Below are 23,522 nucleotides of genomic sequence, written 5' to 3' on the forward strand. Positions count from 1 at the left end.
GGCGCGACGGCGGTCAACGGCGACATCGGCAGCGAGCAGGGAGCAGCAGGAGCAGCAGCAGCGGCGGCGGCAGCAGCGAGCACGACGGCGACTGCCATCTTGAGCGTGACGCGCGACTCAGAGGTCGTGGGCTCCACCAGTGACGAAGCCACTGGAGTTTTGACGTGGCTGCTACGTACCTGCCCGACTGCCCACTCCGATTGCAGCAAACTTGGTGACGAGAAATACGTAACTGGTAAGTGCCCCGGCTGGAGAATAATAACAACAACGGGCCGTGGACCAGCGCGCGCTTCCTCGCCGCACCGCCGTCGCTCGCGCGCGCGATACGGAGGTACGGTCCGAGGCGCGCTCGGCCTCGTCGTGTTTCGCTCTCGCCTCGCGGGTATCGCCCGCGCAACGCATACGCATCGCTCTGGCATCGCTCATCCGCTGCGCCCAACGGCGATGCCGCGTAACATGGCGACACGACGGCCGCCGAAGAGAGACCGCGCGTGTCCGCGTACAATCCCAACGGCCGACACGAGGTGGGTTCGTTTTTTCATGGGCTCACATCCCGCGGCCGCCCCGATGTCCACGGCTCTCTCCCCCCCTTCCGCGGGTGAGGGGAACCTGCCGCGGGTTACGCGATCGCGCTTCCGGAGGACGTGGGATCGAGGGTTACCCTTGCCATTTTACCCTGACGACAGTTCCCCGTCGTTTTCCGCCGAATGAGAAAGAGAGATAGATAGAGAGAGAAAGGTGGATAGATAGATGGATTGCGACAGAGAGAAAGAGAGTGAGAGTATGAACGCGTGTTTATTGTCCCCTCCCCTCTTCCCGCCCGTATTATTTTTAGCCTCGCTTATGTAAATGACGCAGTAGCAGTCATCCAGCTCGTTGGCGGGACATTTAAACGATTCGCGCTTTCTTAAGTTTTCCGAATTGAAAAGTTTGCCGTGTTATGATCAACTATATGTAGCAGTCGGGGCATTCAAGTTAATTGTCGCTTAACCAGGCACGTTTGTTTTTTTTTTTTTTTTTTCTCTCTCTCTTTCTCCATATGTTTGATATTTGTATTACAGCGTGTTTTATATTGCAGAGCTCGCGAGGTAGCCGGGCTATGGAAAGTATGGTCGAGGAAAATGGATCAACTGTCGATCCGTTGTCCCAGAGCTCCCAGGGTGGCGACGCAGCACCTGCAATTGCAACCTCGGTACAATCTATCAATAGAACACATCAGCAGCAAACTCATCACCTGGTAGCTTCTACCAGCATTGTGCAACTGACGCTACCCTCGTCAGGAACAACACAGGTATACAGGAGACTCTCCTGTGTATCTATGTCCGATTAATTTGCCATCTCTTTGTTTCGGAGCATGCATATACCGTTTATTTGTCCTTTATTACCATTATTGTTTCTTCACGATGTAAGAGCAATCCGATTTAGACATCTGATCTTGCATAATGCTGGTTGCGTCTTGGGAATGCGGAATGCTTTCCCAAGATCATATTTTCATTCTTAGATTGTAGAACATTACGAGTACGTCTTGAATATGATACTGTATCAGGTGCACATCAAACATACGAATTTTGAGTGTGTTAGAAAATTTATTTAAACTAATTTCAGCTGGTTTAAATATAAAAAAATGTAAAACACAGTAAGCGATATGTAACGTTATTTTTCATAGTGTTAGTAAAAGATATCGATCCGCGTGATAATGAATACAGTATCGTATATATAAGAGATACTAATCATATGTAATGTGTATTTAAAATTGATTTTAATAGCATAATAATTCATTTGATTTAATACTCGATTGATATTTTATGTGCGATATTTGTGCAGGTGCAATCGGTTATACAACCCAATCAACAGTCCGTGATACAAACCGCCACAAATATACAACCCGTCGCTATCTCTAAAGGGAACGTTATCTTGGTCAGCAAACCCAACTCCGTTATACAAACTGCCCAAGGTAGTTTGCAAACACTTCAAGTAAGTTATACATATTAATATTTTTTTTAAACTTTAATTTTGACGTATATAAAAATAATAATAAATGTAAATAATATTAGAGCATTAAAAATATGATCCCAATTTTTATTAAGGTGGTTGAAACTGCCAGTGATGACAGTTTCTCAGATGAGGATTCACCTAAAAAGAGAAATATTCTTACTAGACGACCATCATATAGAAAGATTCTCAACGATTTAGGTGGAGGGGAAATTACAGGTAAGATAAATTTTTTTAGATTAACTATTTCGAAACGTGCTCGTAGACATTCTGTCGTGTAATAGTTCATTGTCATGGTACAGGGAATATAATTTTGCGTTCTCCAATCTTTGCACATTTCGAGCTAATTGTATTCGTATAACTTGCCTAGCATATCGTCCTGAATGCAGAGTTATGGAATAGATATTAATAAATGATTCGCGTATGTTAAATCACGAAAGACGTTTACGTGCATGTCAGTTCATACAAGTTAGCGTATGAAAGAAATGTATAATTATGTAATATTAATTTATTTATCAAAAGTATATACCTTGAAATTATAAAAAAATTTAACCGCGAGATTGTCTAGCTTTTTTAATTTGTCACTGATTAATATAAATATCGTTTTTTTTCCTTTTTTTATTTATGTTATTATAATAGTATTTCTCAAATATTATTACACAGCATGATGTAATGAATATTTGTATCAAAAATTTTCTGGCACCTTAGATTAAATTATAATAGGTAATATAAGGCTTTTCCAAGCGTAATTAGTTACTACGTGGTTAAGTAAAATATCGTTTATATTTTGTACAATTGTACAAGAGAAGTATGCCATACCAAGCTTGTGTATAGAATAGCGCGAACGATAAATTAATATTAGAAGCAAACATGGGATATTATTAAAATGTTTTTAAATTAAAAAAAAAAATAGAGATTTTGGAAAAATGTTTAGTTAAATTGTTCCCTCATTACCTTAATAAAATTAATACAAAAAGGAGATAACGATTGATAAAGATAAAGCTTTTTATATTAAACGGTAAAAAAATGTAACAAATTATCGGATTAACGATAATTAATTCTCACGTATATGTGGTGTGTAAAAAGGTAAGTACAGTTGACGGCAATATTAAAAATAATAAATGTGTTGATGTTTTATTAAAAAAAGGAACATTGTATATATGAGAAATATATTTAGAACGTCGGGGCAAGTACCTAAATATTAACATCTTTATCAAATTAACCTTGCATGAAGTGTAAATCGTATCAGCCAATTCCTTTCCCATCTTTGATTATTCAAGGATACATCTTTATTAATTTTTAATTTGGAAAATAAAGTATGCAAAAAATAATTATATATATATATATATATATATATATATATATATATATATATATATATATATATATGTATATAAAAGATACATCCATTTATTGTGTGAGTAATTTATGCAGAATTGATTGTAATTTCTCTGTTTTTATTTAGAACTTAATTATTTTATCGTTTAATATTTGAGAATTAATTATCTTCAATAAACGCTTCTAAATATTTTTCTATTTCCTTTTTGTATGAGCTGACTGCACATAGCACAATGATAAATATATGTCGTATAATCAGCAGCCAGAGAGGAAATAGCTTAACAAATTGTAATTACACGATAAAATTCGATTTTGTTTTTACAATTATTGCTACATTTTTACTTTTTGGGCGCAATCACTTGCAATGGAAAATAATTGATATTATTCAATGCGACATAGATATACGATTTTGCGTTTTTTTAGAAAATAAAAAGAGCAAAAGTAAGCGATACATTGTACATAGAATGATGCACACACGTTAGCGGCACCGGTTACGAGCTAATTGTAATGGGGGTTTGGGTTGATTCGGTGTTACAGACGGTCGTTTGCCCCCCTTAGAATCATCCTCCGAGTGTGATTCTAACGTGGACAGTGAAGTGTCTTCCCATTCGCTCCATTACCAAACAGGTTGGTTATTTTATCTTCCTTTTACGTATCTTTCCTGGCTGTATTACGTTCCACAGGTTATCCATATATCTAGCTCATACGTTCTTCTCTATACCGAGGGAGATGATGTTAGAGGAGTACTCAATTTAAAAAAAAAAAAAAAAAAAAAGATTTTTTTTTTAAACCAAAATCTATTGACATTTTATAATTGTCTTCCATCCCTGTGTGTACTGCCTAACGTGGTATATCATTTCTCACGATACTCGCTTGGTGTGGCATTCTTGCTTATGGGATAATATCAATGTAAACGTGTCATTTGGATCATTCAATGGAAAAAAAAAGGAACGGTAAAAATTTAAAACTTTCTAAAGACCCACGATATCATTACGTGTCATGCATATCTTTTTCAATGCAGATGCATTATCATTTTAAGTGCGTTATACACGGCACGTATCGTTTAGAATTTCTTTCTTTTCTCTAAAAAAAAAAAAATTAAAAAAAAACACATGTATACGTCTATATTTCCGATATAATTTGTTTTACAGTAATTCCTGCCGGTACTATTCAAATTGCAACCCAAGGGGAGGGTGTTCCGGGGCTTCACACGTTAACTATGAGCAATGCGGCGACAGCGGGTGGAGCTATAGTGCAGTATGCACAGGGCCAGGACACTCAATTTTTTGTCCCAGGTGTGCTTTTGCATCATTTCCTGTCAAAAACTGTTAAGAAATCTCTGTTTCTATTATATTACAATACTGTATTGTGATAATAATACATTGTTGTAATATATTCTATATTGTTTTAGATAAATGTAGCACATTATAATTAATTTTCATCAAAATTTCTATATTCTATATTATTGCATGATATAACATGTTAATTTAACGCTGTCATAATTTTTAATATTTAATTATAATATAAATAAACGTCAATAAAATTACTTTTCAAATTTTATCTTAATAAATTAATAAGTAAAATAAAATAAGTTAATAAAAAAGAAATATTATGCAAAATTTTGACACACGTAACATAAAAAATTAGAAAGTGCAGTCTCTTGCAATGTTCCAGCTTACACAGGTCACGGGGTAGTAGTGGAAGATGCTGCACGAAAGAGAGAACTGAGGTTGCTTAAAAATAGGTGAGTGATAAGAATAGATTTATCATATATAAAGTTATGCCTTATAAAATTTTCCTATATTATGTACATAATTATGAAAACATCTCCGTGACAAAGAATTCTTATATCTATTTTTAATGTGTGCAGAGAAGCGGCGCGTGAGTGTAGAAGAAAGAAGAAAGAATATATAAAGTGCTTAGAAAATCGTGTTGCGGTGCTGGAGAACAGAAATCAGACGCTAATCGATGAACTGAAGTCGTTAAAAGAATTATATCAGCAAAAAACCGACTGAGATTGGTGTTTAAAACCTGCGCGACAGTGTATCAAAACTATTATCCAGTCGATGAACCTGTACATGTCTTGTTTGTGTACATTATCCTAAATGTTGCTAGGGGTAAGCGATGGTGATGTACATGCATTCTTATAGATATTTATCTGTAACATACTGTATTTAAGTACGAATACGAAGGCTTGTGAAACTTGCTGTTACTAAAGCGGGAAGCCAAAGTTATAAGACACGGAGGCAGCAAACACGTAGGCAATATATCAGTCTCTATTTTGGGTAAATATGGCGCATTTATTCCGAGTTGAATCTGCGTATTTAAAATTTCGATCTTAAAGACTGGAACAGTTAGATAACTGGCAAATGATATTCGTGTTTGTTTAGCATCACTGTCTACCGACCGTTTGTACTAGATGAAAGTGTGTCTTGCATCATTATGACACGCTGCAGTTAATTTCTTTATATGCAATATATATATATATATAGAAAAAAAGAATATATATGTACGGAAAGAGTTTATGCGCTAGCTGGAAATAGCGTTTCACTTTTGCATGAAAATATTTATGTAAATAATTTTAACATACTGTGGCTTACATTTGTGCACTAGATGACGTTTGAAATATTCATGATAGATTCACAAAACACTTTGACAAATAGATCAACAAAAATTGGAATATCTCGCGTTGTATTCGCATCTTTTAAAATAATTATTCTTTAAAATGTAATAAATTATTTTTCAAAGAAAGCTTTAATTTTACTATAACAGTATTTTTTTAAATATTGTTATACCGTATACATTTGGTGCAATTAGATTACTTGATGGTGTAATAATTTGAGATTGATCTACGTATTATCTATTTCGTAACGTAAAAAACAAAAATGGACAAAGTTTTTTATTTGCTGTGTATTGCTACAATACAATTTGTTATCGATTTAACAATATGAACGAATTTCTATGTATATATATATATATAAACCGTGTTATGGCGAGACGCGCTTCCATCTACCATAAATAGGTCTTAATATATACGATCATATATATAATATATGATCTGTCACAAGATAAAACCATATATGTCCTCTAGTTTCACAAAAAAATTGAGAATTCTGCTTGAAAAAGAATGCTTTAAAGTCGAATGTTCTATAAAAGAATCTTGACATTGACGTAGGAAAAAATGTAAAATGTAGTTATATGAAATTCGAGTGATATAAGAAAAGAAGAAGAACATAGATATCTTATTGTCATGTTTGCATCGTCTTTTTCGTTTGCTGTATAAAAGTGCGTACAGAGCGGTACTACGTCATTTAAAAAATGAGCAAAATAATTCTGTTTTACGTCTCGTCAGAATGCCCCGTTCAATAAGCGCTGAACAACACAATTTGTAAAATATGAATGTAATATACATCTGGAGTGCCTTGAAGATTTATGATAATTGTGATATACATATACATATGTTGGATACAAAAGAAACGCGCAACATATGCATATGTATGTATATACGTATGAAGGAAATTATGTTGTAGGTAAATATGGGTAGATATATATATAAATATATATAATATTTTTAAAGTATATTATTAATATAGTTTTATGTACTTGACACATGCAACTCTATCACGAGAATTGTATTATTTTTTGGAAACTCGTGTTCCCACGTAATCTCATTATCGTCGAATCGATAACCAATTACTGACACTGCGCAATGTATTGCGAACCATATGCGTGGTTTTACCATGAAAAGATAGCGTTACAAATTCAAATAAAGAACATAATTTTTTTAACAAAAGTTGCAGTTGATGACGTATTGTAAATTTTAGTTGTCTACTGGTGCAAATCTTGAATTTATTATACATGAATTACATACGTTATCGTAAACGAAAAAGATAAATCCGATGTTTTCTAAAGCATACAATGAACGTATGAAAATTATTTATAACAAGATAGTACATACCCAAAAATTCGACGCCAGACACATGTTTAGAATTTCGTATTTTATCGGTCCCTCTTAATTATTCGTAGTTTTGTAATGCTAACGCATAATGAACATTGTCAATTTATGAAACTTTGCTTAAAAAAAAGAAAAAAAAAAAAGAAAAGAAAACAGAATGAAAGAATCATTAGAGATAATAAATGTGCCGTATCCTTTACATGTGCATTTCATTGTCGCCACTGCATTATTAAGTGTTTGAGAATACTCAAACATTTATTTCAAAAATTAAATTTTGCTTTGCTTACTAATAAAATTAAATCTTTTGTTTTTTAAAAGCAGTACCTTTTATTGAGTTAAATTGTTATCTACAGAAGAGAACCAAGAAGCTTTATTCTAGTGAAATCTAGTGCAATATTAAATGCATTTTTTAATTATAAGTTCTCATTATCTTTATGCGTCTTTATAATTTGATGATTGAAATAAAAAGTAGTAACTTATTTCTGTTGTCTTTTAATTATCCTCTAGGTTTTTGACCGTGTGCGGTGTGGGATCTGGAATGATATGGGTGGGTTGTGCTCCTAATGACCTTGCTACGGCTACCGACGTGACTTCCTGCACTTCGAGGGTATGCTGGATAGTCACGCAGTCTCTCCTTTTACAACTTTTGTATTAAAAAATTGAATGCATTAATTATAAGCAGAGCTGTAGAAAAAAAAATTCCTACAATTACGATTACAAATAATCGTAATCGTCCAGTTACTGATCACCAAAGTAGTTACTGTTTAAACAGCTCTGATTATAAGGCATATACACAAAAATTATTCTTACAATTTATATTTAATTTTTAATTCAACATTATTGCAATATAAATTCTACAAATAAATTTAATTAATTATTGATTCTTTTTTTTACAGTTTACATATACTTACACAGTGTCAGTTATCAATTTTTATCTAATCTATGCAAGTATCTTCCTTTCTTTTCTCTCTGCAAAAATAAAATGTAAATTAGCAATTTTCAAACAACAATATTTTTTGTGAAAGAACTTTAACTTATTTCAGTTGGTAGTGCATGTAAAAATAATCATAAAATAAAAATGTTTGAAAATTTTTACTTCATACATGTAACAATCATCCTATTTATTTTTATTTACTATGTATATATGTTAAGAAATATTAGATTTATAACAGTGGTTCTTACCATTTACTTACACCAAATGAAAAAATTATCTCAGTGCTATACCTCTGAAAAATAAATATTAACAAAATTAATTTATATATTTAAGCTTTCTCAATAAATGCGCAAATATAAAATATCTCAGTTGGTAGTGCATGTATAATTATAATCATGATTTCATACTTGGTAAAATTCATCATGTGTGAGTATTAAAATTTTTTTCAAGCAAGATAAAAACGTTTTAAAGATCAAAATGTGCAAGAATACAACATATATTAAGTTAACAAATATAATTCTAGTTTAAAATTCAGAATTATCACTAAAAATGCAGTCTTGAAAAAAAGAACAGATTCTTTGTACTGGGCTCAAGTTCTCAATTTAATTATAACTCTTTTTATTAAGCAAAATCGACATGGTAATTAATAATAATATGTGCATTTCCAATTTAACGATAAAAATTTAATTGTATTACGAGTTAGTAAATTGTAATAAGATCGACAATTTCGGTAGATGCACGTGGATTGCGAATCGCGGCGAGCAGGTTGCCCGAATAACCAAGACTTTTCACGTTCAATCCGTATTTTAGTCAATTAATCGTTGCGAGCGTCGATTATAAAATTCTTTCGCGTTAAAATTAAACGTTATTGATTTCTTTTACCTGTTTTAATATTTCGTCGTATTAATTTAACAGAGCACGAAACGACCCTTCCACGATGGCTGCCCCAGCTAACTTGCTTAACTTGCTCAATGCAGACCGCTGACGACGGCATCTATTTGAAGACGATATTCATGAGTTTGATTTGAAGATCCCCACCCCTGGCACGATTTCATCGGCTGAACAAAACTCAACGTTTTTCGGAAATTAAGAAGATCACACTAAAGATTTTGTAACGGCCGAAAGACTTTTATTAATAAAAATCATAAAGATATTTATTTTCATTAAATTGGAGTATGAATATTATTTATTTTTTACCCTACATGTGAATCGGTTTTTAAGATCTAACTTCAGAGAGCAGACGGTGCATGAAGGTGCAAATTAGATGTACTATCGAGCGACCGGAGCGACCGAGCGTTGGTTATTCACGAATGGAGCGGATGACAAAATACGGATTTATCTTAAAATGATTCATCGGACCTGCAAGGCGTGAGCCGGGCGTTAAACATGCACCTGGAGTAATCTCGGGCTGCACGCTCCCGTCGACTCGCTCGACAAGAATCTCCAGCCCGTGCATTCATCCGCAAGTCGCAAAAGCTGACGAATGTTCGCGGCGCGTACGAGGTCGCGACAGTAAATCCCGAAGAAGAGACGAGGCGGTATGGACGCGTAGTTCTCGCGATAGAGAGGAAAAGATCTTTACTCCCATTTCGGATCAGGATTTGTGGGTCCAACTTTAACCTCGAAACCGAGCTCGCGTGCCAATGGCACGCGTGATAGGACGAAGAGAAATTTCTTTCTGAAAGGTAGTGGTAACGTACATACAGTTTCTCTGCGTGAACAGACTCCGTCTCGACGAAGACAAAAATCAGATCGCAAAGTTGAATGTAAGGAAACGGAGACAGAAACCTGAACAGAACTCCTGGCCCGTGTAAATTAAAACCGTACGAAGTAGCGTAAGGGACGCTTTTTCTTTATACGTTTTTTTTTTTTTTTAATTTACTTTCCAGATGTTTTGCATACGTCTCTGTTGTTCTTATGTTTAACTTGTATTTCGATTTCTGTTTTCTCGCGAGCTTCTTTAAATGATGCAAATTCTTTTCAATCGTATATTATGCATTCGAAATTCAAATTTTGAAAAGGACAGAAACAAAGAGACTTGATGCAGTTAATGAAATTAAAATGTAAGATGTGATGGTGGACAGGGACAATGGATGGAGAAAGGAGCACTTAAGATGGATTGCTCAGAGATGAATCACATGTGGAATGTTAGAAGTGAGAAATCTCAGAGAAATATATTAGCAGTTTCTTGATTCTCCTTCTTATTCTTTGCTTGGAGATTTTGTGGTGTGTATCAAAGTTAAAATTGTAGACAGAGATAGTATAAAGTCAAAAAGTTTGACACTCTGCTGCATTGTTAAATAAGTGCTGATCAAAGTTTATATCATTTGCAATGTAAGATTATAATTAAATCTGAACTAAAAGATATAGAGCATTTTTCCTTTTTATCTTTGCGATATCCATGGGTATCCTACAAAATCACATTGAATTTATTTATTTTTAGTTAAGTGTACTGAACCAAATTTTACTTTGACTCCTTAATGCATCTTGTTTGCCTTGTTTTGTTCTTTTTTTTTAATGCAATAATTTTAAGTTAATTCACACAGAAATTTTTCTTCCACTATTTTCGTTTTTTAGTTACATTTTTTTTCTTATTTCAGCCAGTACAAATAAAAAAAAACAAAGACAATGCCTCAAACAACCACTATTGAAACTCTTACCGTGACCAGGCCACTTAAGGTAAATTTATAAATTTTAATTATAACAATTATTTTTTATTGCATATAGAATTTACTTATAAATTTTGTATATGCTGTGTATTAAGATTTTAAAACAAAATTTCAAGGTATTATTTAAGAATATGAATAATCTCAAGACTATCAGAATTACGAGCTATTAAAAGAACGTGGAAAATATATACTGAACTGGGAAAGAAAGAAAGAAAGAGAGATAAAAATATTAAAATGAAAGATAGGGCGAAGAAAGAATGGGAAAGCGTAGAGATTGGCGCTCGCGCGCATTGCGCCGCGACCTTTAATGGGCGCTGATGGGCGCAGCCTCCCTGGAACCTAGAATCCGATTGCCTCCCTCTCCCAGTTGCGGAGAGTCAGTCGCTCTCGCTTGAGACGCGGTTTTCTCCCTTTCCCTCCTTCTAGTGTCGGTCATTAAAAATCGTTCGAAGTCACGAAGGAGGGGAGAGGGCCACGACCCGAAATACTGCCATCGATCAGCGATCCGTCCGCTCTGCGAGAAAGAGGCGAGAAGAAGAGAGAGGGAGAAAGAAAAAAGAAAAGAGACAAAAAAAAAAAAGGGAGCAATCTGCGCGGTTCGCATTATAGGGGGTTGCCCTCGTCCGATAATACGCTGCGGGCTCGCCAGCGCGACAAAAGCCATTGACCCACGCACCCGTTAATCAACCCTCCCCCCATTGGCCGCAATCCACCACGATTGTCGCGCGAAACCTTCGACGCACGTTATTTCGTGACCCGCGTATCTCGGCGTCTTTTTGGGAAAGCGAGAAACGGAGGGTGGGTTCACGCGAGTCCGTGAATTGCGAACGTAAGTGTCCGGCATTGAAAGAACGCCCTGGGGCGGACGATGTATCGTACGCGCTACCCTGGAAGAAGCGTGTCGTCGTCGCGCGTACGTCTTTGAAGGAACGCCGCGGAGAAGCGACTTTTCCCGACCGGTTGCCGTCGACCCGAGCGTGCTTTATCTCCGCGAATCGTGATTGCGAACTCGTGAAGTGAAATGATTATGTACACGGTCGCCGAGGATCATATGGGTGACAACGAGATCGCGCAGGTATCGCGTTTCCTCTACCCTTGATGTTCTGCGACAGCAGATTTGAACGGTGGCCTACTGATTTCTCATACGTCATTTTACTACTACATTTACTTGTCTCTTTACAGGTGATCGCTTTTATATGCGGGATCATAGTGGTTCTACTCATGATAATGGGCCTGGCGTCAACCGACTGGTTGATGGCCCTGGGATGGAGACAAGGGTTGTTCGCCCACTGCATCGAGGAAGGCGCTCCAACGCCACTGCCCTTCAACATGCCTGACCCTCCGGGATGCTACCCAGCCAGGGATAGCGGTACCATTCGTTTCTTAGCCAAACGTTCTGGTTAATGCTAATCGGGATTGTAATCTCACATTTTACCTTGTAGCCTACATAAAAGCGGCTGCAGCCTTATGCGTGGTGTGTCTTTTGACTGACATCGCTGCGACGATTCTTACCGGCCTCGGTTTGCGTACGCAAGATCATAGGGATAAGCACAAATATTATAGATTTGCAGTATTCTGCATGGGTGTTGCACGTGAGTATTATACAAGTTTCTTTCTTTCCGTTCTTATTTCAGTTTTATTTTCTACAATCTATTAATATATGTATATCTATTTCAGTGGTGTCTCTCTTGATAGCATTGATCATATATCCCATATGTTTTGCAGCAGAGCTGAATCTTGGTAACTTTTTAACTTTTTTTTGTGTAATTTAAATAAATAAAGGCGAAAAAAAAAATTCTACGTACGCGGTTGTAGTAATGTATAAAGTAATATAATTTTCTTTTCAGGAAATCGAACTAATTGGGAATTTGGTTGGGCATATGGTGTCGGTTGGGGTGCAGTCATTTTCCTAGTTGGAGGAGCAGTATTACTGTTGTGCGAAAAGGAAAGTGAAGAAATTTATTATAAGGAAAAGAAAACCGTTCGCGATGATATAGGAAGCGGCGGTTCCATGATTGGCATGGGACATCACGCTGGACGAGGTGGAACGCAGCTAGCCTAGTGGCATTGCTCCCTGCCCGATGTTGTTCTCTAGACGATTTGTTTCATCTTTTTCTGCTCTCACAGTTCAACACATGCGCATACGAGAAGGTATACAAGCCTATAAGACCGATTTTTTTGATAGAGCGTTTTTAGCTAATGCAAGTGAAACTACCCTTACGGATTCTCTGACCAATCTAAATTTCTTCAAATACATATACAAAAGAATGTTTGGTGGCCTTTCAGAAAATTTAAATATTTAAAGTTTTATACAGTGTCTTATAGTAAACTATCTCTTTTCAGGAGCAGATAGAATTTATCGAAACAATTAAGAAAATTTTATGTTATATTAGATTTTTTAATTCATATTTCGGGTATTATCGTGAAAAATATAATATAACATAGGATTTTCCTACTAGTCTCGATAAGTTTTACCTACTCCTGAAAAAAAGATAGTTTACTATGAGACATCCTGTATATTTCATGTTAAAAATTAAGAGAAATTATTGGAAAAGAAATAGTAACGCTAATTGTTTTAAAAAAACAAAAAAAAATAATTGACTGGAATTTGGTCGAAGAATCTGTCAGTCGGTTTTTATTATCGTTGTTCGAAAATATCTGAGGTAGATATAATCTGTTCATTAGATGGGTGTGTATTACTATCAGTTTGATAAAAAGTATCTTATTAAGGAAGTTATGAAGAAGAACGCACTTTGTTCCCGACTTTTTTTTTGTATTTAACGATAAATTTTTAACTGACAATTTTGGGACCATTATTAGCTTTAATTTTGTTCATATCTTTCCATTTTGCATAATCTTGGACAATTTTATACATGCACTCGTATAATATTTTTACTGTAATTTATATTATAACAGTTTATAATTAACGTTATGATGACGCTGCATTTATTGTCCATAAACTAAATTAATAAAAATGTAATTGTCATCAAGTTTAAAAGACAAGCAAAGATTCCAACATTTCATAGATTTCATCACGCCCGATAAAAATTCAAATCGTAAATATCAATATAACATCGGGATTGGGATTTTGGACACTATCTAGTGCACACATAACACAATTATATCTAATTCATTCTACAATAACGATTTTCTTTATCCTTCGCAATTTATATTCTTCTACAATGATAAACATATCACATTTTATTCTATTTCCTTAATTCGTTTTTATCTGTACAAGTTGCCCCAGAAAAAATATCATGAAAGTATATTTTACTTAACACATTTTACGTAAAGTAAAATAAAATATTTTAAATGTGCTGTAAAAAAATACTGGGATATTGATAATATTTTACTGACCAAGTATACATAAAAGTATCTTTTTTCGTTAAAAAAAAAGATACATTAGCATAAAAATAACACATGTGAACTATAGTAGAAGATCAGTTTCGTAATTATTTATGATACTGAATGCTTTTAATATTATAAACTTTGAAAGCTGAATTTAATTGTTGTTTCTTATAATATATTAATTTGCTTAATAAATGCAAATATGTTTGAAAGTACTTAAACAATACCGTCCAAACGTTCAGGATATTTCTGCTGGGGTAACATGTGCATTTGTGACCAAAATTTGAATAATTGAAGTAAAGATACAACTTATATTGGCCTATCATCGATACTTGTCCCTATTTTTTTAAGCAGCACCGTGACTAAGAACAGATGATATATAATGTAAAACTTATTATAAAAATCCAGATTTGAGAAAGATACGTTTGAAAAACTTGTTTTTAATTTTATAATATATTTTCTTGTATGAAATCTATAATGTCGTGAATAATTCTTTTCAAGCTATTTAAAAAAGTTTAATATAGCTTCTTGCATTTTTTTTCCAGTTGTTTTAATTACGTATTAGCAACACTTTTTTTTCTGTCGAAAAAAAGTCCTCAAGGGACAATGTGTTGATGTCAAGTAATTTTTTCATCAGACTTTTTGTAAATGTGGTGTATATATTATAGATATTAGTAATTTATTATTAATTTTTATGCACACACATTACACATAATTTTCTTTTTTTTTTTCCTTTGTTTCTTTTATTTTTATTTTATATATAATCTGCGTATATTACTAATATATACATATATATATTTATACTGAAAATCTGCCAATTTCATTATGCATGTCATAAATTTTCGATATGCGTAGCGTGAGGGCACACCCCATGAGGAGGGAATAATTTACTTAATATATACCGATTTGATACAAACCTAAGCTATACATAAAGCGCTTCATAATTTTAGCTTTTACATTTTATTGTCGTAACGGCTGTAAATTTTCCTGATTTACGATAATAAGGAACTTTATCGTAGACTGACAGTTCTAAGTAATTATCGTTTAAAAAACAAAGCGCATGGCTGAGATGACGTATGTCTCATTTGAGCCTTACATACACCATTTATAAATGTTTCACTAGTTACTCATCGTGAATAAAACACAAAGAAATGAGCTTGCGTGATGGAGAATGGCTCAACTAAGGCTTATTGTTATCACATGTATTATCATTTTTATCCGTTTCATATCGTTAACAGCGTTGATTGCGGACAACATAAAAAAAAATTAATTAATTCATAAAATAAAAAAAATAAAAAATAAAAAAAAAGCAAAGACTGTAGTAGCATACGTATGTATTGGAAAAAAAAAAAAAAAGATATCCTGTATAGCATGCAAAGCCGGAGGGTTCTTTTTCGAATGCTTGAAGACGAAGTTTTTACATTTCAAGAAAAGCGAAGCGTAGCGATATCCATCGTTTATAGCGTATATCTTTGAACTTATTACCTCATGTATCTTTTAAGTTAATTATTAAGCACAAGACACGTTTTTTAAGTGCAGGATGAAATGGAGGCAGCTCGGGCAGATGTTATTTATTGCGTTATTTGCATTAGATATGTGTACGTACATATATGTGTATATATAAATATATTATATATATATATATATATATATATATATATATATATATAGATATATAGATATAATATTTTATAAGTACGTGTAGTTTATAGCATTATATACTCAGACGTAATAATCTGATGCGTGCAGTTTGCGGTATACGGCGAGTACGGTCTACGTTTTACATTGAATTCCTCATCGCAATACGACTTCTGTATGCTTTCGATAGCAGAGAACACGTAGCACGTTTGTTGAAATATTTTCGACGATGCGATTAAGAGGAAAAAAAATATTAAAAAAAAAAAAAAAAAAGAAGAGAGAAACTCAAAAGACTATTAAGAACTGAGTACAACGTTGTTACATTATATTCTGCTTATACAGTAGATTTTCTATTCTTTAACTGCTTAAACAATTTTATCGCGCATGTAGTGATACTTTATAACGTATATAAGAAACAATACTGCGACATAAGAAATTAAAGGAATTACCGAGTGTGTGTAAACGAATTCGTGATTTCTATATGTATGTCGTAAAAACATGCACATAGCATATAAGACAATCTGTTACGTCAGTCTCGTGTATATGACTGTATGTGTGTGTAATTCCGTCATCTATTTGCAAAGGGGAGAGATAAAAAAAGCTTATTATGAGTTGAATATTTGTCGTCCAAACGTATCGGGGTAAACTTTTTTGATAAAATTAAATAATATACGTAGATTAAGTGTTCGAAGTCTACGAAGTGGATTTCTCCGCATAATTAACGGCGATGTGTTACAATTGAAATTTCTCGTTTGCAAATCGTCGACGGGATCGCGACCACTGTTCACCGAGTAGATTTGTCATTCTCCGACTCTTCGTCGGGCAGCTTTCGGATAGAATTGTACAACGATTCAGTGTAATGAGTGAAAAAAAAGCAAAGGAGATGCGTTGCCATTAACTGATTACACTGATTGTTTAAACGTGCATTTCATCAGCGACACAACAGTTGTATAGTTTCAAACCATATACATATCGCATTCGTATGTATGCTGTAATAAGTATACCATTACATATAAGCACACGGATCCTATAATATATTCATATACTGTTTGTGCGCCATATTCCAATGTTAACGTATTGTATTGTACAAAGAACAAAATGTAACGTTAAAGCGAACACGTTGCGTACTTGTGTATTAATCCGAAGACCACTTTAGACTCTGTAATCATTTTTGTGTGTATTTTAAGTAGCTTTTTCTTAAGTTAATTTTTTATAATATAATTTTCCATCATTATAATTTATCTTAATTAAATTTACATTTCCTGTTTCTTTCAATGTTCTTTCATATTACGTGACGTAGGAACAATGTCGTTTGCAGATAAGTGCTTCTGAAATAATTTCTATAAATTCGCATTTATTAACTTAATTATTTTATTTTATTTTTCTTTTAAGTTTGATTCTGATTCAGTTTTTGGTATTGCAAATATAAAAGTTCCCGCTATTTTGCCCAGCCAACTTCGCGAGTCTCGTCGCGCTCGTGATTGGAAGATCCCGGTCGCTTCGGGATACCTGTCGACCATTTTGAAACACGCCGACGACGCCACCGTCACGAACGCACGCACGCACACGACCGCGTATCTTGTATGCGCGCGACCGCGACCGTTAGAAAATTGCGCCATTTTTCTTTTTTCAGTTACCGAGCAAGTTGAAACGCTTCGCTTGGAGGAGTCGGAGGAGGCAGCGGACAAGCCGCGCGATAAACGAGACGTGTGCGGTGAGACGGGCCGCCGGGCAGTGGTGGTACGTGCGATCGTAAACTGCAGGATCTCGCCGGTTCCGGGGACTGGTCTACGGGGCGGGGAACGACCGGGGGGTCCCACGGGCGTCCACGTGCGTGGACAACCAAGAGGAGCGGCAACGGCGAGTGAACGTGCGTGCGTACGTGCGTACGTCCCTCGCGCGAAGGCGGAGGATCGATCATCGATCGAAATAAACGGGAGCAGGGACGTCCGCGGCGCGGAAACGTCCCGCGGCGTGACACGGCTGTCGCCAATCGGGCGTCGCGTCGCTTTTCGTAAGCCAGGGCCACCGAGGTACGTTTTCGGGATACCACTACCCGGCCGCGAGACAAAATGTCGGTGGACGCGCTCAGCGATTCCGAGCTGCGGACGAAGCTGATGGAGTACGGGTACCCGGTGGGACCGGTAACGCAGACGACCCGTAAGATCCTCGCCAAGAAGCTCAAGAACCTCATGGAGGCCCGTGGCAGCGGCGCCGCGGGGACCGCGTCCCGGCACTCCTTGGCCGCAAGGTGAGCGCTTTCCTTCGGGGAAGATACACCGACGAGAATTTTTATTTCAGTTGCTTAGGCGCACGTGAAGTAAGCTCGATGTTTGAGCGATAGGAGAGAAAGAGAGGGAGAGAAGCGCGAGTGGACCGTCGAGAGACCGGTACGATTACACAGGTTTCAGATTCGCGCGAGGTCAGCATGCGATAACGATTCTTGACATTCAAGCAGTGATTGGAAATGCAATGCTTTTCTCTATAGCACCTATCTCGACTAAAAGAATTATTGTTCTACCTCCTGATAAATTTGTCTATCAGGCACTCGTGTCTATCTTTATTTTTCACTCTATGTAGATATAGATAGACACATGTTTACCTAATAGGCAAATCCACCAAGAAGTTGGAACACCCGGTCTCAAATGAGAAAAGATGCATGAACTTGTAATGTTTACGCGTTATTTTTGGTAATGTGTAATAAAAGCTGTATTTAGATCATCCTTGCCGGTAAAAATTCATAATGTGTGTGGCATAAACTAGATTTTTAATATTGTGATAATAAGAATATTTAAATGCAATCGTTATATTAATCTAATTCATTATGGAAATTGTTTAAAAAATACAGCTATTTTTTTTCCAACTGAAATGCAAATTACCGAAAAAATTGAATTTTAGTAAATAAGATAAAATTTAAATTTTTTTTACATAGTTTTAAATTGTGTAATAGACATATATGTAGAATGTGTTTTGTATTTGCATTTTGATATTCTTTTTTTTTTCATCTATGCATTAGATATAGCAGCGACGACACCGATGATGACACAAGCACAAGTGTCGTGAAGAAAAAAAAGAGCGCAAACCTACGTCGGCAAACGTTGGCAAATCCTATGCCTCCACCTTCGATTATTCCCCCTGATTCTGCGAGCGCAACAAAAAGTACAGTTAAGGAGAATTTGTCACCGCCACATTCGGACTTTAAAGACCCTAATGTTGCGACGCATTTTGACAATTCGAGCATGCCTTCCGTAACTCGTACGAGCTCTAAAAGCACGCAGAGTAAATTTACTAAGACACAACGGGTCTATGCGTCTGACGGCTTAGAGACCGGGTCGGATTCGGATGTCGTCGAGGATGCTGGAACTTCATATGGACGTACATACGACAAGTACCTGGGCAACACGAGCAGTAGATTATACGATTCTCGAGTTTACGATCGTGGAAATCTCGATTACGATCATATACCGAAAACTAGACCTGGCCCTACGCTGAAGGAAGTTAAGTACAACATTTCTCCTGTAAAGCCGAGCGTTTCTTCGATTTCGCCAGCGAAGGAGGACGTGAGTGGAAAGGATAGTGCAAATCAAAGGGATCTCCTTGCAAACTATGACACCCCATTTCTGTCAGAGTTTACAAGGAGATTAAGTTCACGATCTTCTTTGATTAACACATCTCCATTGCCGAACTTAAAAAGTATGCAAACTTCCTAATGCGATTAAATATATTTCAATACGAGACATTTATTCCGAATTAATTTTTTTCGATTATTTCAGGTCCTACATTACGCCATACTTTATCGTCTGGTTTAGAGGTGAAAGAGAGAGATTCAAATGGCCACTTTTCTTCCTTGAGGAACATGTACTCTCCATCGAGTCAACCAAGGTATATATAAATTATTACTTTAATTGAATTTTATATGTAATATAACGAGCAATATTTAGCTCAAGATGTGTTAATAGAATTTGGAATGTTTTCAGCAGAGCGACTTACAAACCGTCGACAACGAGTACAAACAGAGAAGATGTACGAAACAATCAGAATATTGTATCGATGGGTCTTGTGGCAGTACTTGCACTATTCTTTGTAGTCCTTGCAATAATATATTTGGGACTTGGTGGGAAAACTGAGACGTTTCCATCACTTTCATCGGGTAGGTATGCAGAGATGTAATTTTTGAGACGAATTTTTCAAGAATATAATTGTAATTAAAGATAAAGAGAGATTTCTAAGATGTAACGATTTAATTTTAAATAACAAAAATGCAAAGCACAATGTATATGCTATTTTTTAAAATTGATTATGGCCTATAATGAAGCCAATTTATTGTACATTAATTACTAATTCTTACTAACGTCCACTTATTATTTTTATAAAGTTTATAAAATATTAAAGTAACTATTTTAAACTTACTAAATTAGAACTACAAGAGACTCTCTTGCATATGTATTTTTCTTTTTTTTTTCTCCATATATATATATATATATACATGTACAATAAAAATCGCATCTCTTGAATTACGTAATTTGAATATTTTATTTCCTTTTCCCGTTTTTTTATCTATGTATTTTAGTATTTTAATGTGTATCATTAAATTTAAATAAATATTATTTATTAAGTAAGAATAGAATTTATTAAATAGATCAAATAGATATAAAGTTTAAAAATGGGAGTTTATCTCAAAGTTAACATATTTGTGTCCATTATTACATGTACCTTTATTTTTTGAAGATATCGATATTTTAATAATTATCTTGACATTCTTTTTAATCTCTTGTATGCATTATATAATAAGTACAGTTAGAAAAATCAATTTATGTCGTATACAGGAAAAAAATTATATAGAATTTTAAATTAAAAAAAAGATTTACTTTTAATTAAATAAAATAAATTATTATTTTTTTATTTACAATACTCCTTTTATGAAAGTTACTGATTTTTATGTGAAATGTGAGAAAACCAATATGTTAAAAAAATCATACATTTATTCCTACTTTTCTTTACACTATATATTTTTCTTTATAGATAACAACGTACCGCAATGTTTTCTCGATGGAGCTCCCGATCTAAAAGCACCTGGAGTAAATTGCATCATGAAGGAAAACATTGACTCTGTATTACAACTGTTAAAACGTTTACAACCCATTTTAACGACAAAGGCGATATCTAAAATATGCGAAAATTCAAATGAGAAACCGTATTTGACTGATATTGATATCGTACAGATGTTCACGAATGAAAAAGTGGTAAGTTAAGAATATAATGTAACATATAAAGTATATAAATGTATGTTAATAATTTTTACTTTCAGACAAGCCTTGAGGTGAAAGAGGATTTGCATAGCGCACAATTTTTAATCATGAAGAATCCGAAATGGGGTATCTCTCTTATTGATATAAATGATGAAAATGGAGAAATTACAGAAACACTGGATACCCTTGTAAATATATATACTTTAGGTTTAATTTTTAAACGTAAGAATGCTACCAATGTCAACTAATACATTTGTCTCATTGTTACAGGATAAATTATTTTCGGCTCGTTTGAATGGAAAAATTGGAATGGTGATTTTAAATCCTGAGCTGCCAATGCAATGCCTCGTTAAGAACAAACTTTTTACCATTTTTTCTTCTCTGCTCGTAATGGCAATCGGTAAAGTTTTAACAGACTGTTTATTTGAAAAAGCTTACTGAACTTTATTTCGTGTTATAAGATTCTTACGTGCATGCTGTTAATACAATGTATTTTCATAAAATTACTCTCTCTTCTTTTATAATGTAACATAAGCTATAAGTAAATTAACTGCATTTTTTAATAATTTTATATACTTTGACAAAATAATTTCGTTTTTAATACTATGCTATCGTAAACTAGAATTGTTTTGTAATAAGGTATCATTTTTTAAATCTTAAATTAATACGATATCGTATTTTTTTATGTTAAATGTGTAATAAAAAAAAGTAAAATGCTATTTCATATGAAAAATTTAAGTGATATCTCGCAAAATAATTTATGTTTGCGGTACTGTTGTCTGTATACATAAAAATATGTATTGTATATCGAAAGATTTGTAATAGTGTCTATGTATCTTCAGTTTCATTAACAGGTATCGGAATTTATAAGTTGTATCTTTGGTATTTGAGATACAAGAGAGGTACGGAGAGAGAAGTATTTAAGCTTGTTACCGATATTATAAGTATGGTTGAATCACATCATCAAAATGCGCCCGCGCAATCGGGCACGCAGGATAGTTTTCTTGCCATAAATCACGTTCGAGACAATCTCATTCCACCGAAAGATCGTAAAAGAATGTCTGGTCTTTGGGAGAAAGCAGTCAAATTTCTAGATGAAAATGAATCTAGGTACGATAATTTTTTTACAACTTTCTCCATTTCATATTTTACTGACGGATAAGTGACAAGATATGATTTTGATCTTTCAGAATTCGAAGGGAGGTACAGCAAGTGGCAGGAGAAGAGTTTCACGTATGGCGATGGCTAAATACGAACAACAGTTCAAACAAGTCTCCAACGCAAATGTCGTCTTCAGGTAAAAAGCCAAAGGTTTGGCAAGGACAAGCATTCGAAACGATGGAGGGATCGGTTAATAGCTTGCCTTCTTCGCCAACCCCTTGCTTGAAAATCAGGCACATGTTTGATCCAGATATGTAAGTAATATACGTGGGAATTATAATCTAAAATTAGTACCGGATGATTTACTTTTTTTTATACTACCATTGACTTTATACTATAATACAGCGAAACTGAATACGACTGGGTGACAAGAGTGCAGGACGCTATTTTAGAAAAATGTGGAGAGAGTGTGAAAATACTTCACATTCGAGTAGACATTTGTAGTCGTGAGGGTTGCGTTTATATGAAATGTATGTCGGAGGAAGACGCTGGCAAAGCTTACAGGGCATTACACGGTTGTTGGTTCGATGGTATGTTAAAAATCATAATTTTTTTTTTTATTCTCTAAAATTTAGTTTTTGAACGATGTAATCATTTCGTATAAAGTTTTACTAATTTTATTTTTATTTACACGCTGTAATATTACGCTTCTTAAGATAGTCTTAACTTTCTTTTCAGGTAATTTAGTAACTGTGAAGTACCTGAGATTAGAACGTTATCATGAGCGATTTCCGGATGCCGCCCGCTGCGTGACGCCTCTTAAACCGAGTAACAATCAACGATTATCTATGCAGGCGCATTACTGACAGAGTCCAGCGGAGGCAAATTAAAAGTTCACAGTTCTATTCGGACGTTCGCAGGAAGAGTGAAGCTCGCGTTCAAATCGGACACATTTATCCTGCTGACTAGAATTAACGGAATCTGTCTACTTTTTATTTATTCCGTGATGTCATACATACGTGCCGTACACAGCGCAAATACATGTTGTAGGATTGAAAACACTTATATTTCATAAGGACATTTTCTTTTTAAATTCGCTGTTTTGTGTATTATATTCTACTTTGTATCTTTTAATGAACAAGATGTGGGAGGAGACGTGTTTTTAATAGTTGCGTAATAATAATAATTATAATAATATTATTAATAACACACACACACACACACACAATAACATTAATATATAATTAAATATGCTTTTGAAAAGCTGTAAAAAAAAATATTTTAATCCAAGTTTTATA

General features: G+C 34.8%; 3 protein-coding genes and 1 long non-coding RNA gene across 21 annotated transcripts; 3 read left to right on the forward strand and 1 right to left on the reverse strand.

Moving 5' to 3' along the window:
* The first annotated feature begins 85 nt into the window (after positions 1–85).
* Crebb (Cyclic-AMP response element binding protein B) lies at positions 86–7,484 on the forward strand. 14 transcript variants are annotated; one of them, XM_070667797.1, is made up of 8 exons: positions 88–235; positions 1,079–1,291; positions 1,825–1,974; positions 2,088–2,211; positions 3,868–3,957; positions 4,482–4,625; positions 5,005–5,074; positions 5,201–7,484. In XM_070667797.1, exons 2-8 carry the CDS (start codon positions 1,100–1,102, stop codon positions 5,343–5,345), a joined length of 915 nt encoding a protein of 304 aa, XP_070523898.1. In that variant the 5' UTR covers positions 88–235; positions 1,079–1,099; the 3' UTR covers positions 5,346–7,484. The 14 variants fall into 14 exon arrangements, with proteins under 14 accessions (XP_070523911.1, XP_070523910.1, XP_070523898.1 ...); XM_070667801.1 differs by having other exon boundaries at positions 5,014–5,074; XM_070667804.1 differs by having other exon boundaries at positions 91–235; positions 1,079–1,192.
* A 103-nt stretch (positions 7,485–7,587) lies between these two features.
* On the reverse strand, positions 7,588–9,241 carry LOC139109033 (uncharacterized). The gene is made up of 3 exons (XR_011546771.1): positions 9,102–9,241; positions 8,468–8,511; positions 7,588–8,254 (listed from the first exon to the last, which is right to left on the reverse strand). It is a non-coding gene; the product is annotated as an uncharacterized lncRNA (long non-coding RNA).
* Positions 9,242–9,452: 211 nt separating this feature from the next.
* On the forward strand, positions 9,453–16,990 carry LOC139109027 (transmembrane protein 47). Of its 3 annotated transcripts, XM_070667818.1 has the most exons (7): positions 9,453–9,904; positions 10,304–10,445; positions 10,820–10,898; positions 12,071–12,257; positions 12,331–12,480; positions 12,566–12,628; positions 12,736–16,990. In XM_070667818.1, the coding sequence occupies exons 3-7, from the start codon at positions 10,848–10,850 to the stop codon at positions 12,948–12,950; spliced, it is 666 nt and encodes a 221-aa protein (XP_070523919.1). In that variant the 5' UTR covers positions 9,453–9,904; positions 10,304–10,445; positions 10,820–10,847; the 3' UTR covers positions 12,951–16,990. The 3 variants fall into 3 exon arrangements, with proteins under 3 accessions (XP_070523919.1, XP_070523918.1, XP_070523917.1); XM_070667817.1 differs by lacking the exon at positions 10,304–10,445 and having other exon boundaries at positions 9,454–9,904; XM_070667816.1 differs by lacking the exons at positions 9,453–9,904; positions 10,304–10,445; positions 10,820–10,898 and adding an exon at positions 10,957–11,963.
* A 515-nt stretch (positions 16,991–17,505) lies between these two features.
* Man1 (LEM domain-containing inner nuclear membrane protein MAN1) lies at positions 17,506–23,514 on the forward strand. 3 transcript variants are annotated; one of them, XM_070667785.1, is made up of 11 exons: positions 17,506–18,125; positions 18,891–19,567; positions 19,648–19,756; positions 19,834–20,024; positions 20,897–21,117; positions 21,183–21,311; positions 21,394–21,523; positions 21,966–22,233; positions 22,314–22,538; positions 22,630–22,814; positions 22,963–23,514. In XM_070667785.1, the coding sequence occupies exons 1-11, from the start codon at positions 17,947–17,949 to the stop codon at positions 23,088–23,090; spliced, it is 2,442 nt and encodes an 813-aa protein (XP_070523886.1). In that variant the 5' UTR covers positions 17,506–17,946; the 3' UTR covers positions 23,091–23,514. The 3 variants fall into 3 exon arrangements, with proteins under 3 accessions (XP_070523886.1, XP_070523887.1, XP_070523888.1); XM_070667786.1 differs by having other exon boundaries at positions 17,507–18,125; positions 19,852–20,024; XM_070667787.1 differs by having other exon boundaries at positions 17,507–18,125; positions 19,855–20,024.
* The last annotated feature ends 8 nt before the right edge of the window (positions 23,515–23,522 follow it).

This window comes from Cardiocondyla obscurior, linkage group LG16 (genome assembly GCF_019399895.1).
Source record: "Cardiocondyla obscurior isolate alpha-2009 linkage group LG16, Cobs3.1, whole genome shotgun sequence".
NCBI lineage: Eukaryota > Metazoa > Arthropoda > Insecta > Hymenoptera > Formicidae > Cardiocondyla > Cardiocondyla obscurior.

Coding starts and splice junctions, on each gene's coding strand:
- Crebb (XM_070667797.1), top strand. CDS start 1,100: ATGGAAAGTATGGTCGAGGAAAATGGATCAACTGTCGATCCGTTGTCC. Junction 1,975..2,087: donor GTAGTTTGCAAACACTTCAA/GTAAGTTATACA, acceptor ATTTTTATTAAG/GTGGTTGAAACTGCCAGTGA. Junction 5,075..5,200: donor CTGAGGTTGCTTAAAAATAG/GTGAGTGATAAG, acceptor TAATGTGTGCAG/AGAAGCGGCGCGTGAGTGTA.
- LOC139109027 (XM_070667816.1), top strand. CDS start 11,910: ATGATTATGTACACGGTCGCCGAGGATCATATGGGTGACAACGAGATC. Junction 12,258..12,330: donor CTACCCAGCCAGGGATAGCG/GTACCATTCGTT, acceptor TTTACCTTGTAG/CCTACATAAAAGCGGCTGCA. Junction 12,481..12,565: donor ATTCTGCATGGGTGTTGCAC/GTGAGTATTATA, acceptor TATCTATTTCAG/TGGTGTCTCTCTTGATAGCA.
- Man1 (XM_070667785.1), top strand. CDS start 17,947: ATGTCGGTGGACGCGCTCAGCGATTCCGAGCTGCGGACGAAGCTGATG. Junction 21,524..21,965: donor TCTGCTCGTAATGGCAATCG/GTAAAGTTTTAA, acceptor ATGTATCTTCAG/TTTCATTAACAGGTATCGGA. Junction 22,815..22,962: donor ACACGGTTGTTGGTTCGATG/GTATGTTAAAAA, acceptor CTTTCTTTTCAG/GTAATTTAGTAACTGTGAAG.